Raw genomic sequence first — 15,657 nt, 5'->3', positions numbered from 1 at the left:
ATTAGACACCAGATTTTCACGTTGGACACTATTTATTTTGAGCTCTCCACTACAGCTCAGCATCTAATCTAACCACATGATGTGTTTATAACTGTAGAACAACAGGAGGTTCAGAATAGGTTTCAGGAAAAAACGAGCAAGGAATTGCAGATTTAGTGGATTGATGGCGCTATGTGTTGTCTTTAGCATTTAGTCGCACTATAGTTTTCTGTAACCAACCACACTGGCTTATGTGCATTGGGGAATGTGGTGATGAGCCTAGGAAGTGAAGAGCAGCTGGGGGAAATTATTTATGAGCTATCTTTTTCCTCAGGAGGAAAGATTCATCAAATTCCTGTTGGGGAAATGGCTTTTCAGTTTATTCAGGATTAGCCTTCAGGGCTACTAAGACTCTGTCTTAGTCTTTCTTTCTTTGCTTTCAGTGTTTCCCTCTTTACTTGTTTTTCTACCCTTGTCCACGCAGTTTAAGTAATTCGTGTACTTTATATCTGTAGCCAATTTAGAGTGACCAGTGAATATAACATATGTCTTTGGACTGCGGGAGGAACCCTGAGTACCCAGCAGGAGCCCACCCAAGGGGAACTTTCTTTCTGTGAGGTTTTATACTGATCACTGACTTCTATAGTGTTTCTATTTCAAATTCAGCCAGGGACCTTTACTGATTATCACTCTGGTATATTTTCACACGCCGATGGCAACTGCCTGACTTAAAAAATAAATAAAATAAAGCTCTTGACTATCAACTCAGGCTAATTTCCTCTGTAATAAATAAGCAGAGAGCAAAGTTGGGACCCAGCAGAAATACAAATGTTATCCTTTAGAGCAGGGGTCAGCAACCTTTAACACCCAAAGAGCCATTTGGACCCGGTTTCCACACAAAAGAAAACTCTGGGAGCCGCAAATACTTTTTGACATCTAAAATGAAGATAACACTGTATATATTGTTTATATTGGCGAGTATAGGGCTTTGGAGTTGACGTCACGCCGCAATGCATTGTGGGAGCGCGGCGCCATTTTCGGGGTCTACAAATCAAAACAAACACACTGTTGTTGTGTTGGAACGACGACTACAAGAAAGATGCTTCCGCGATTGTGACGCTTATTTTGAGCGACGAAAAATAATAAAATTTGATTTTATTTTTATATTTCAATGTCACAATAATCTTCCAATTTAGAACTACAAGTTTAAAAAGAACGAATACAAAAAATACACTTCAGCTAAATACTTGTAATATATTTTCCCAAACCACGCGGAGCTGCAGTATAAGGACTAAAGAGCCACATGCGGCTCCGCAGGTTGCCGACCCCTGCTCTAGAGCATGTGAGTAATACTAGGGCTGTGCTGGAAGTCTAGGAAAACAACTCTTAAGGTGAAAGAAATCTGCTTTCAAATCACTTAGCAAACACATTAACTGCTGTACAACTCTCTTTTTTATGTAATGTCAGCAAAAGCTCAAGAACAAAAGACAGAGACAAAAAGACACACCATCGTTTTTGTCCTGCGTTTACCACAGCATGGAGGGTTGTTGTTCTCTTTCTGCTTCTAACGTAATCTCTGAATGATGCTCACATTACATCAAGATGTTTCACTCCCCAACATGGGGATCTGAGGACCCAATTAATATTCAGTGCAAATATTACTATCTGGTATCATAGCAACAAGGGCCACTGTACTGGTTGTGTAAAGCTGCCAGTGAGATTTTGCAGGGAGGGAACGGGAGGGGTAAAGAGGGAAGAGACACATACAGTACATGCAGTAACAGCAGTCACAAAAAGGGCAACATATCCATGAAACGTTTGGCTCTTTCAGTGCCACAATTAAATGTACATGCAATTTTCTCACCACACGCTGACTGTGTGACTGAATTACGAACTAATTTAAGGAGCTGTGGCATACATTGTCCACTTATCCTCCATGCACAATAATTGGAGGGAAGTAATATTGTTCATTATTTTCATAACGTGTCACTTTTAGCAGTCAATGTTGGCCCTTAAAATTGTGAAATGCTTCACAATTAATTGTCTAACATGTTAGTATTGTAATATTACAGTGGTGTGATTAGAAAAATAGAACTGAGCTCTCACGAAACAGACTTTTGTTCACAATCGCTTTTAAAAGACGAGAATGCTGATTCAACCTGTTTTCATCCTGATGAATATGAACGGTATCCCAGATTGGAGTTTCCAATCTGAATCTCAAATGAAATGCCGATGATCACTTCTGGCATCAGCATCTGGCTCCAGACTTAATTTAAACACACCACATTGACCCAAACAGACATTGGCATTGTGTCTAAAGTTAGTTTTTCTCTCTCCTCCCTGTCAGTCTCACCCCAGTAGAAGAAGCAGTGAGGTAGATAAAGCGACGGGCTGCTCCCTGCTAACACTCAAACATTAATTCTACTTTTCTGAATACATCCTTACCTTTTCCGCTATTTGCATATGTCGGTATGTTGTATACAATGTAGCTGTCTGCAGAAAATATACAAAGGAGACATGATAATGTGATGTGTTTACTGATTTTCACTGTGTCACCATGGCAGTAAGACTAAAGGCTGAGAGAGTATTGTTATATGCATAGCATATGTTCAGGTGACTTTGCAGTGCATACAGTATGTGAAAACCTGTAAGTCTGAGCATGTCTTATGGTGTTTGCATATAGTGTACAACCCAAGTAAATGTGTGTGTGAATGGTGTGTGTCTTTGGGGTGGGGAGCGTTACAGTAAACTTATATTGTTATACTATCATCCCTCAGGACTGCCGTATGTTTCAATATGGTCAGAAATATGACTTTTTACTATCTCTCCAGAAGCTATCAGTCACTCATTAAAGCACTCTCTGTAATCTCCTATAAGACTGACTCTTCTACACATTAGGGCTGAACGATATATCGCATTTGCGATAATATCGCGACATGATCAAGTGCAATTTTCTAACCGCAAAGGCTGCGATTATACTCTGGACATGTCCAAATTCATGGGCTGCATCCTCCTGAGGCCGCATTTGTAGACCGATTACGTCACAGCGACGCGCCGAAGGCTGTCCAAATTACTACCATATCCCAGAATTCATAGCGCGGCCCAGCCAAACTCCAGTTTCCAACAATGGCAGCCGCTACTAAGTTTTAAAATTACTCATACTAATCTTTCTGGGTCACAAAATAAACTTTTAAAATATTTTCAGGCGGGAAAGTAGTTGTGTAAACATCAAATATCTGCTCGGTTTATCAAGATATCCCATATTTGCAAAAGTGCTTCGACGTTTTCAGAGGCGTCTGCTACCCACCAGCTCGACAGCTAGCCGGGAGCTCGAGGGTTACTGATGCGGCCGAGAACGGCACAACTCCCGGCACATCATTTTCAGATCACCGCGGAGTTTCGCTGCTCGGGTTAAACGTAATATATAAGTCACTTAGACAACCTAAAAATGTTATTGTTGGGCTTTTTTCAGTGTTTTGTTTGTTCATGAGTAAATCGGTTTGGCTGAGATTAAAGTTATTAGATTAGATAAAATAAAACTTTATTAATCCCCCGGGTGGGTTCCTCCTTGGTTTTCACACAGCTGACTAAACGTCAAACAGAAAACTTATTAAACAGAAGTATGAGACAGTCGAGAATTTACGCCAGTGTCTGGTTATATTTTAGATAGCAAGAAGCAGACGGCCGAGTTTATTAAACTCCACCGAGACAGCGGTGACGCTAATCAGAACTAGCCTTCTGATTCAGAAGGCTAGACCGTCCAATTTCACGCCTTTAAATTTTAAAGGCGTGTTTGTGTGTGTGTTTATACAATTGCTATTATGTTTGCACTTTATGTGTAATGTTACTGACTGCAGAGATCAGTAAGATGTGTGTATTTTTTATTTATTAGTTTTATTTATTTAATATTATTTTTTAATTGAATGACTGTCTAGTAGTTCACAGATGTCGAAAAACTGAGTGTGGTAAAGCCACTGATTTTGTTTATGTATATTTCTGCAATCTGCACATTGTACTGACTTTCATTTTAATGTTTACACCAGGGTTCCTTGTCAGCACTTTATGCTCAGATGTTTGTAAGCTAAAAAATAAACTATTGTGTATGTTCAAATATACTGTTGTGATTGAAGAAGTTAAATAAAAATGTCAGTCATCAATTCATGCATCACCTCATGTCATCATAACAGAGGTCTGTCTTCCAGGAAAGAACAGTTTAAAATTAATGTAATATAGTATTGGCCATACTATATGATGTATTGCTTGTCTTTGTTTAATAATACAGAAGACAAAGACCTTAAAAAATAATCGCATATCGCATCGCAATCGCAATATTGGGGCAAAAAATCGCAATTAGATTATTTTCCATAATCGTTCAGCCCTACTACACATCACACTATAGTATTTCCACAAATGTCCTCCCTTATGAATAATTGAAGGAAACTGAAGCCTGAACTTGTGCCTGAGGCAGAGCAAGCACTTGTGTTGATCTGCCAGGGTCTTTTTAAGAAAGCTGTGTTGGTAGGCTTTTCAGTGATGCTGGCAAACAAATGTGAGGTATCACCAGGGATGCTGAAGAATGTAAGCACGTTTTCTTATAAACACACCGTAAAAACACGCCGCAAGGTCACAGGGGGTTGTGTCTCTCAGGGTTCATTAAAATCCACTGTATTCTCTGTTTTTATGCTATTTGGGTGTGACTACAGTCAAATAGTCTTCACACTAATTGAGTGGATCAGTTACATTAAATGTGATATCAATTGTCCTCAGGCGTTCCCTGCTTGACAGAAACAAATCTATGCAAGAATATTTTGTTCCAATCCATTAATAGAAGCTAAAGGTTAGAGATAAAATTTGCAACAATACTCATATTTTCTGGGCTATTTTTGTCACTCCCTGAAGAAAAACTCAAATTACTTTACTTTTTTAAAAGTTTTTTTACTTTACCTTTGATCAGGTGGATAATAGATATGATTGAATGGGCAGTCCCCATTCTGTCCATAGCTAGACTGGGTTTACCTCTTGCTCAGTAATAAGAAAATGAAATCCCACAACGTGCTTACACCTTGAACACATCTCTTTTTTTTCTATGATGCGTTCATGGTGTAGATGTAAATAAAGTTTTTGTCATGGCGCTCAGCATCACGATTAAATTGAGTAAGGTTTTTTAAGTGTCAAGTAATTTCAAATGGATTTTTTCAACAGATTTAATAAATATCTACACATTTGTACATTTGGCTGGCAGAAACAAATTGTTTCTGTGCAGCATCTCACAAATAGTGTCTGCAAGCTAAATGTACAGTTGTTGTAAATATACAACACTGAAAGATGAGTGCAGATGTATGAAAGAGAGGAGCGGGGAAGCAGATGAGAGATTATTTTTAAAGGTGAGGATTACTCAGCAAGTGAAATTTGATATGCTGGAAATTTAAATCTTATTTCACTCACTGGGCCCACGTTCCCATTTGAGGTTTGACAGTGTTTTAGTAGATAAAGGTGAATGGCTTGGACATTAATTGAGCTGCGGTTTTGGAGAAGGCTTCGAAGGGGATTGGGGTATACCAGTTTTGTGTTTCAGAATAAAAGTCTTACCCTCTTTAGGGTCTTTTACTTCAATATAAAGAATCTTGAGGCAACTGTTGTTGTGATTTGGCGCTGTATAAAAACATGTGCTAATCAGAATTGAGACGCTTTGTCAGTGTTGTTATTCATATTCTTATTATAAAAAAATATTATCTTGGTGGCATAAGTGTGGAACAATATAGGAGAAACAGAGGCAGTGCGACCACTTGTTGGGTGGATGCCGTAGGCATCCACACTATTGAGATCCTGTTTCTCTTTATTCTTTATCCTTTATTATTCTAGTTGCTCCGTTTCTTTGCCGCTTAACTACTCCCTCAGTTTTCAGCCGATTTTTACCATTCAAACTCTAAACTGTTCTGCTATTTCTGCTTTCGACTGCTATATCTTTTGGTACTTATTACTATTATACTTTTTAAAATATTACACTTTTTTCCTTTAATTTGTCCCATTGAAATGAATGGGAAACTTCTACAATTCTGCTAAAACTTGCTTGTCTTTGAAACTTAACTACTTCCTCATACTTTCACCTAGAAACTCCATTCAAACTTTAAAACGTTCTCAGATGATTGGGCTATTCCTGTGTGATTCAGCTTTTTCATATCTGTTACCGTTTTCATGTAATGACTCTTTAAGTTTTCAGTTACAACTTTGTGATTTTTCAGAAAATACATGTGTTGCTATGGTTGCTATGCAATTAACTCCCACTGCACACTCGTCCGTTCTGAATTTTCTCTTCATGTCTGAACAACTCCTTGCTACTCGCTCAATTTCCACTCAACTTCCACAAATTATACATCAAAACGTAGGTATTTTTGCTGGCTTTAAGACAGTGTCACTATAATTATTGTGAGAGTTACGTTTTTTTCACAATTTGCCTCGAAGTGACACATGGTCTAAAAACTCCCCATTCAAAGTCTATGGGGAGGTTGTGAAACTCAGAGCTGAAATACTGAAACTGAAGGCATTTTCAAATCGTCATATCTCCTTAACGAAGCAAAGTTAAGACATGAGGCTTGTCCCTGTATATCTTCAGACACTCCTGACACTCACAATTCAAGAATTATTTTCTCACCTATTACCGTTCTGAGATGAGTTAGACTTGTTTGAGGGGTGGAAATCTGTCCTCCTCTCATTTTTCAAATTCCGAAAATGAAGCCGTTTCTTCTCTCGTCATATCTCCGCGACGGAGATACAAAGAGCTATGTAAATCGCAGTCAAAGTACACCAAAGTCCGCTGATTCACCCAGTGCAAGAATTATGCTTCTATCCCACCTAGTTTTTGAGTTACACGACGTTTTGTAACTCCAAAAAACGGCGTTTTTCGCGTCTCACCGCGATCTAATTCTGACTCCTCATCACCCTTTTTTTCAAAGCGCCCGCCCCCTTAGAGGTGGCGCGATTGGTAATGACACCGCTCTTCAGACCAGAGGTCGTGGGTTCGATTCCACCTTGGCCCACATGTTTTTTTTTTAACTACAAATTTATACACTATCACAGACCGGTAATTCATATTGATAATTTATTACAATTCTGCAAAGTTTAATGATTTTAGCAGCTTTTCTAATATGGACCTCAGATTCTGGTTAACAGTCTATGGCAGAAATACATACAAGTACACAGCCTGATGAAGCAGACAGAAGCAGTACCTCTGATTGGTTCCGCAGTTTCACCTCTTATCAGCACAAATCTCACCCTCTTCTGCTGTTTTCACCTCTTTTCTGCTAATTTGAGCTTCTGTTCCACAGTGCACTCAGCCTCTTCTGCTGTTTTCATTAGAATTTTAAGCTTTTCCACCTTTTTTCAGTTACGTGAGAACCAGTTTGGCTCAATGAGTAGCTGAAAAATATCAGCCTCTTCTGCTGTTTTAGCAGGATTTCAGAGTTCAGCTTTTTCACTTGTTTTAAGCACAAATTTCAGTTTCTTTACCTCATTTCACAACAAAGTTCTTCCTCTTCACCTCTTTTCTGCTAATTTGAGCTGCTGCTCCACAGTGCACATTTTCCCTCTCATCATATCTTTGCTTGTGACCAGAACTCATTTGGCTCAGAGGGTAGGGCATCTGTCGTGAGACCCGGTGGCAGAGGTTCGAATCCTACCTGTGACAGCTGCTACACATGTTCACTGCTTGCATGCGCTCTGCTTTCTTGACACTCTCCAGTGTGTCATTACACATACAGCCATCTTCAGCAAGCACTTCTGCTTCTACACTTCTTTTCAACTCGGCTTTTTGCTTCTTTACCTCTTTTCAGCAGAAATTATTCCTCTTCACCTCTTTTCTGCTAATTAGAGCTCCTGCTCCACAGTGCACTTAGCCTCTTCTGCTGTTTTCATTAGAATTTTAAGCTTTTCCACCTTTTTTCAGTTACGTGAGAACCAGTTTGGCTCAGTGAGTAGCTGAAAAATATCAGCCTCTACTACTGTTTTAGCAGGATTTCAGAGTTCAGCTTTTTCACTTGTTTTAAGCACAAATTTCAGTTTCTTTACCTCATTTCACAACAAAGTTCTTCCTCTTCACCTCTTTTCTGCTAATTTGAGCTTCTGCTCCACAGTGTACATTTTCTCTCTCATCATATATTTGCTTGAGACCAGAACTCATTTGGCTCAGAGGGTAGGGCAGCTGCCGTGAGACCCGGGGGCAGAGTTTCGAATCCTACCTGTGACAGTTGCTACACATGTTCCCTGCTTGCATGCGCTCTGCTTTCTTGACACTCTCCAGTGTGTCATTACACATACAGCCATCTTCAGCAAGCACTTCTACACCTCTTTTCAACTCATCTTTTTGCTTCTTTACCTCTTTTCAGCAGAACTTCTTCTGATTCACCTCTTTTCTGCTAAATGTTTAGCCTTTTCACCTCTTATTAGCACAATACTAAGCAGCTTCTGCTAATTTCACCAGAATTGTCAGTCTCTCCACCTCTTCTTTGTAAGAATCAGTTTGGTCCAGTAAGGTGAGACGCCGCCTATAGATCAGAAAGGCCAGGTTCGAATCTCGCTCAGGGCAATGTTTTTTGTTTTTTCAACTTTTTCTGCTTTTTTCAGCAGAAATCTTCAGCGTAAGGCATCCACACAGCATTTTCGCAGGAAATGCAATTTTTTCTAGTTCTTATTGATTTTTCTCTTGTTTTCTGTCAGGGAAAGGGAGATTCTTTCGTTTCCGTCTCCCAGCCTTACCTCTCCTGGGAATCAGCAAGCAGTCCCTGCCCCAGGAAGACCCTGATGCCGTCATGGTAGACTCTCCTCGCTACAGTGACGGCTCAGTAGCAACACGCGACTACCAACTTCCCACCACTCGAGAGAGCTGCAGTCCCTCTTACGCCAATGACACCCGTGCCCTCATCGGCCCCAGCCACTGCTCAACCCCTGTGTCTGAGCCTTTGGACCACTCGTCGCCTAAAGGCCCCTGGGACCGGATGTACCCGGACCAGGCCGTTGCCCAGACAAAAAACCAGAGCCAAGAGGACACGCTTATTGCAGCTCCATCAATCCCAGGCCTTACTCCAACTGCCTCCAGAGAGAGTATGTGCAGTATTCGCAGGGCCTCTTCTGTACATGACATGGAAGGCTTTGGGTCCAACTCTAAGATGGTGTTCAGGGACCGGCATGCCAGTGAAGGTAAGAGTGTCCTTTTATACATTTTCAGATATGCATCAACAGTTGCTGAACTGTATATATGGTATTACTTAATAATCACTTTGTATTTATTTTAAATGCTTTAAACTGGTAAACAAAGTTTACATTAGTTTACATTAAACTGCAAAGTGCACAGCACTGGTTGATGATGTCTTGTTTATTGATTTGTTGAATTGATGTGATATAAGAAAGAAACAAATGTAATTGATATTTTATTTACAGATCTAATCAATTACTAAGACTGTCGTCCTAAAATATCAGCTATGTGGGGTTCTAGTGAATCCTCAGTAGATGGTCACATCTATAATCTGTGGTATTGATCTTCCACCTTTTGGTCCTCATTTGGTTGAGGGTAGGAGTGACCCATACTGGTCCTGTTTCCTGCAGCTCAATCAGTCTCCTCCAATTGCCTCTAATTCCTATTTAGATACATTTAATACATCTACTTCCCTGTAATGCATTGTTCACAGGGACATTAGCGGGTCGTTAACGGCAACCCCCATTTATCATCATAGACACCCACAAATTCTTCTCTCACCTCCACTCCCCTTTTTCTGTCTTCTCCCCCACTCTGTTGCCACCTTCACAGATAATGGTCGCAATATCAAAGGTAACTAACGGCAACCTGCTGCATTTTCAGATCGTGAATAGCAGCATGTCTAATGATACATGTGTACATGTCAAAGCCTGCTTGTTGCATGAGTTTTCCCACAAAAGGTTCATGTTGTATGCAAATGCCTCAGCAGATGACTGTGTTTGTAAGTTCTTTGGCCTCGAAAGACACTAAATGACTACACGACCTGCCTAAACCTAGCCAGCCTCTGTAAGTCCTCACTAAAAAGAAAACACAGTAACCTCTGCACATGCTTGCATGGAAGCAGCACATTAAACTTCTCTCCTGCTTGTTGTTCATTGAAGAGGATAAATTAATGCTTAAGAAATGATGCCTCCTACTGTCTTTAACCTTTGCTTTCTTGTGTGCAAGCTCTGGATCTTGTCTTTGTGAATGGAAAGAAACCTGACTGTTTACATGCTTAATTGAACTGTTGCAGTGCTATGTTGAATGCATAGTACAGTACATATTCAACCAGGTTCTTTAAAAGTCATATGCTCTTTGTAATCAAATGGAATACACATTAATAGCAACATTAGCATCATAGTCTGCCCTTTTTAATCCTCTAAAGGTTTACTGATAGAGCCCCTGTCAAGCTCTATTTACTAGTAATGCCACATTATTGATATGCTTGTACCCGAGACTACTGACCCAACGTCCCAAACACCTTTCCATAATCCCACTTTCTCCTTTACCTCCTATTTCTTCTCTCTCCTGGTTGGCTAGTATCTCGCTCCTGGATGGCTGGGGGTATGGCTTCAGCTTTTTTCTTTTCAGTTGTTTTTTTATGACGGCTTTGATGTATCCTGACTGTGGCATGTATTGAAGCTGCGCATGCACTCTTTCATCCTCAACTGTCTGTTTCTCTGTCCTTGACTCTCAATCACTGTGCTTTGTGGGGTGGGCAGTGTATCCTTCCTCTGCTGGTTCACGCAGCTGAATTAGCAAACTTCTTGTTTTCACTTTTCTCACTCTCATTGGGCCACATGTCAGTTTGTTTAGCGCTATCGCACAGTTCCGTTTTTAATATGATTGTGTTCTACATACAAAGTGTTCACTGATCATACTACATAATTTTATCTATACAGTGAGTTCACTGCACTAGATTTGGCAAACTATGGGAACTTGCACTCTCTGATTGCACATTAAATCATTCTGTTTATTCACCAACAGTGTTGTTCATTATGTTTTAATGAGAGGCTCTGAAAGGCTGTACAGTTTATATTTCAGCATCTTTTGTATTCTCGGTATTGTGTTGTGGTTGAAGTCACTCCAAAACTAGGAATCACTCCATGCTCACTACCCATGTCGCAACTACTTCCAAATAAACACTACTGACAGTGCATAACAGATCAACAAGAGCCCAGCTATAAAACAAGATACGGCATCTTCTAATAATAACACCCACCCTCTGCCGTGCTCTTTTTTCAGGACCACTCAGCCAAATCAAATCAAGCCTGCTTGGCTCAACTTCCGACTCCAACCTCAACAAGTACTCCACCATCAACAAGATTCCCCTGATCACGCTCAACTTCTCAGAGGCAAACAATGATAAGAAGTGCCCCTCCCCTCCATCCTCTGAGAAAACTATCATCGCCCCAAAAGTCAAAGATCGCACTCACAATGTCACAGACAAAGTCACACAGGTAAGGACGTGAGCCAGTTTCAAGTTTGTGAATGGGGAGAAAAATTGAGGGCCTGTAATTTAGAATTACAGGCATAAAATGATCTGTTGGATCCTTAAAATAACAATAATACTACCCGTGAGACCTGCAAACGCAACAAAAATGTTTTCATTGGATTTACATCCTGTCAGCCTCATTTTCTTCACTTGTGCCTTGTGAGTTTCTATTCTTTCTATTTATTTATAGTCCTGTATTCCTATTGATAGTTGACAGTCTGTCTGATTACGTATGTTCTCTGGCTGTGTTCATCCCCTTGCCTTTGATGCCAGTGCTTTTCCACTGTGTGGTTTTCATATATTGCTCAGGCCAGTTTTAGTTTTTGGATTACCTTGTTCCTTTGGAATTATCCAACCTCAGTTAAACAGTGCTTGCTGTGTGTTTGGTCATCTGAGGACTCATGAATTTGGGTCTTCAAACTGTTATGGACAGTGCGAAGGGAATAAAACATACTACATCACTGTTTTCATTCTTGAAGAAACAAGTAGTAATTTCAAGGTTTTTGCCTACATAAAATAAAAACAAATGTATCACCCAAACAAACAGAGGCAGCACTGCAATAAGAATAACAACATAAATAGGACTACTCAAAAAATCAGGAATAGACTGAAATGTCTTGGGCCCTTAGTCTGTATTTATTTGTAATGATTTTAATAATAAAGTCTGTGCAGACTGGAGAACAGTGAGATATTAGAATTCTAATATAATGTTCATCATATTATCATTTATGAACATCACAAATCAGACTTGGACAGATTGAGCACTTTATCAGCAGATTGCATGCACACTCCCAAATGCCCTCAGTCAGCATCAGGATGATTAACTGAAATTCAAGGGATCTGATACGTAAAGCATTGGAGGTGTCTATAGCCAAGTGTTCTCTTACAGCTGTCAGACAGCATCCAGAGCTCAGGCTATATTTCTAGAGTTACGAACAGTGTAAGAGGTCATTCTCACCTTTCCTGCCAGGACTGAGAGGCATGGAACTATAAGTTAATGTAGTCCTAGGAGTAGGCCAGTGCTGCTTGAAACTACTGATTAGGTCTCAGTTTTGCATTTTGCCAATTAATGGTGTAACAGATAGAGGACACAGAAACTGACCCCTGTTTGCGCTCAAAGCCAATTTCAGCTGCAGGCCTTACACTGACGCCAGAGGCAGAGGGACCACAGAATGGCACAATGTCCTCTCACACAAGTGCAAAGTAAGAGAGGGCTTAATATGGTTTTAATTGACTTGGGTAACATGTGGTAGAATACAACACCTCAGAAGAGTTGCTGCATGAGAGTGGTGAAAGCATCAAGAAGCTTCATACTTCCTAGAATATAACTGTAAAATATACTTTTCCTATCCTATCACTTTCCTTTACAGCTTAGATTGGTAAGCGGGTTTCTGGACACCTGACTTTGACAACCAAGTGACAGAAGATGTCTTGAAAGCAACTTTGAACTCATCAGAGTTTATTTGAAGTTATAATTAAAGCATCTGAACAGATACACTCTCTGTTGGCCTTGGCCACCTCACAGGTACTGCAGCCAGATGGTGGCTTCACCCAGGAAACTGATCAGCTAAAAAGGAAAGCAGACTTGCACCTCACAGGCTGTTTATTACATTTTGAACTTCTCAGTGCACGTGTGGCTAGGGCTGTGCAATATGACCAAAATCTCATACCCCGATATAAGAATTCTATCGTCCCGATAACGATATAAATCACAAAAATGTAACATTTTCTGTAAATTCTGTGAATCTCGGGCAGCTCGACTTGCGGGAAGTGTTTCCAGCTGCGCGCCATGTAGCTGGAGTCGAGTGTTTCAACCGATGCATGAAACTATACATTTTTAGACACAAGTTGTAAAGGCCGCCGTTTTCTTTGTGAGTATTTATTACACGGCGTGCTGCGGGGAAAAGCCTGTTCTAACGTTTGAGTCTAAGGTTTATTTTTTAGCACCTGGCGGCTCTTTTTTTAATTCTCATCCGTAAATAATCTGCTCTTTCACGTGATCCATTTTTTTTGGAAAAGTCTCAACAGGATCTTGAGCTTTATTGTGAAAGGTCGTTGCAAAAGTTTTGCGAGATCCCGAGTTTACAAAAGTCTGTCTTAATTTTTTTTTCTCCCATGTCCCCAGCGGGGCTCCGTAGTTGTTGCTAACCACAACGCATAAAAACATGCGCTTGTCCGTCAGTAGTGTGGTTATATAAAATATAAGAGAAAGAGAGAACTTTAAGAAATTAATATAGCCACTACAGTGACCATCAAAACGATGAAAAAATATTGCCGTAAACAGTTTATTTTGCAACACCACGAAACAAACGATAGTGTAAAATGAAACGATAGACGTTTTTATATCGTCATCCGATATATATCGTTATATCGAACAGCCCTACGTGTGGCTCATCCCCATATGAGGCTCAAATGACCGCATCTTAGCAGTTTATACTTCTTGCGGTTATCTGAGGTGGAATCTTGAGTCAAATAACGGTCTATGTACTTCTAAATGATATCTCAGTGTGCACTGTGCAGACCAGAAAAACCAGAAGAGGGGAGAGCTAATGTTTATTTGTGCTTGAGACCGAGACACACACAGAATGTGCTTTCCATTAACCAGCAAGAAAGAGTTCATTTGACCAAGTGCACATGGCTACTGTAACCAGGTTAAATAATTAAGATGGGATCATTAATTTAGAAACAGATGTCTACAACACTTTGATCTAGAACTGTCACTCTGACAAATCAACCAACTTTCTCAGGATTACCAGCAGGTTGTGGGATCATGTGAGCGATCGGGCCACAATCGTCCTCGGTACAGCAAGTGTCAGCTTTTCTCAACATTTATACTCCTTCCTAACAGAAATCATTTTACAAGAATGGGAATCTAAGGTGTTATTTCAAAGTCAACAGTAATTAAACTCTGAGTTAAAACCATCACTTTAAGCATCCAGCTTTAATGAAGTGGCAGCTTGATGAATATTAGAGCGCATTCCCTTTGCCTGTCCTTTGGTTTCTGATCGATTTCAAAGGTTATCCCATATCAGAGGGTAAAAGCGTTTAACCCTCCTCCCAGAGGGATGGGGTTTTTAATAACCAATTCAATTATTAATACCACGCCACATTGTGCTATACGTCATCCTTCTGTTCTCCGGTCCTACCTCCCCAGTTACAATGGTTAGAATAGAGGGGTGACAGGGCACCGATAGAGGAGCAATGAAAAATATGATGAATGCCAAAATAAAGTCACTTAAGGCCCTCCCTTCTTGTTTCATTCTCGTGCTCACTCACATACATCACATCATAATTGTATCTTTGCCTTTGTAGTGCATGCAATTTACCTGCACACCCACCCATCAAACCTACCCCCTCTGCCATAATCAGCAGTGAAAATGAAAATTTGTAGCTATTGAAGTGTTGAACACTTAGATGAATAGCTGTACCCCTGCCTGCACCTATAATTACCTCCAAGTCACTGAGACTCTTATCTGAAAAAAGTCCCATGACGCTGCTTTAATATTCATGTTAAAAGCTATTAGGTTCTGTAGTTTATATGGTGACTGCAATAACAGAGATAATTATGTTGACATTCAGGCTTGCCGGAATGGATTATACCTCCAGTCTTGATGATACATTTTGACATTTATGCATGCTCTTATTTTTCTATATGCAGTTGATGCATCGTCATTTTATTTTGGTTTGATATGTTCAGTTTCTGTTCTTATAAACAATATTCTTACAAATAATAATAATAAAAGGTATCACTCCCTCAACTGAAGCTTCAATTTTAAGAGTTTCTGTAAACAGGCACTGGAGAAGTATTTATTTATTGGAAATCATGCCTAAAGTAATGTGCAAGATGTTCTTGTGGATGACAGATAATGGTGAAGTGCATTACATCTGAATCTATATGATGTACAGCTGCATTATTCACACAGCGATAAGTCTTTTCTTTTGAATTTTACTTGACCTAATCTAAAGAAAATATACATTTTGTTAATTCCACGGCTTTACGTATAAGGGCATTATTAAAAAGGTCCTTATCAGGTCTTACAATTTCAGATTAACAATTGATGACTTATTACATGTTGTCTTTATGATATCAAAGCCAAAATAAAACTAAGTACACCCCATGATTCAGTATCTTGTAGAACCACCTTTAGCAGCAGTTACCTGTTTACATCATTAC

The 15,657-nt window shown here is 39.8% G+C and overlaps 1 protein-coding gene across 4 annotated transcripts in view; it reads left to right on the top strand.

Annotated features, from left to right (window-relative positions):
- The window catches only part of LOC146642393 (voltage-gated inwardly rectifying potassium channel KCNH7-like), a 76,981-nt gene that overhangs the window by 34,617 nt on the left and 26,707 nt on the right, over positions 1-15,657 (top strand). For 3 of the 4 annotated variants that reach the window (XM_085398802.1, XM_085398801.1, XM_085398804.1), the window contains exons 4-6: positions 8,692-9,171; positions 9,779-9,799; positions 11,234-11,448. In XM_085398802.1, coding sequence (XP_085254928.1) covers positions 8,692-9,171; positions 9,779-9,799; positions 11,234-11,448 — 716 coding nt within the window. The remainder of the gene's footprint in view (positions 1-8,691; positions 9,172-9,778; positions 9,800-11,233; positions 11,449-15,657) is intronic. The other variant, XM_085398803.1, reaches the window with a different exon arrangement.

The sequence above is a fragment of the Rhamphochromis longiceps genome, linkage group LG23, assembly GCF_057381845.1.
Source record: "Rhamphochromis longiceps isolate RC_006_pf linkage group LG23, R_longiceps_female_GT1.1, whole genome shotgun sequence".
Lineage (NCBI taxonomy): Eukaryota > Metazoa > Chordata > Actinopteri > Cichliformes > Cichlidae > Rhamphochromis > Rhamphochromis longiceps.
The sequence above is the reverse complement of the archived record's forward strand: the minus strand, read 5'-3'. Positions and strand labels throughout refer to the sequence as shown.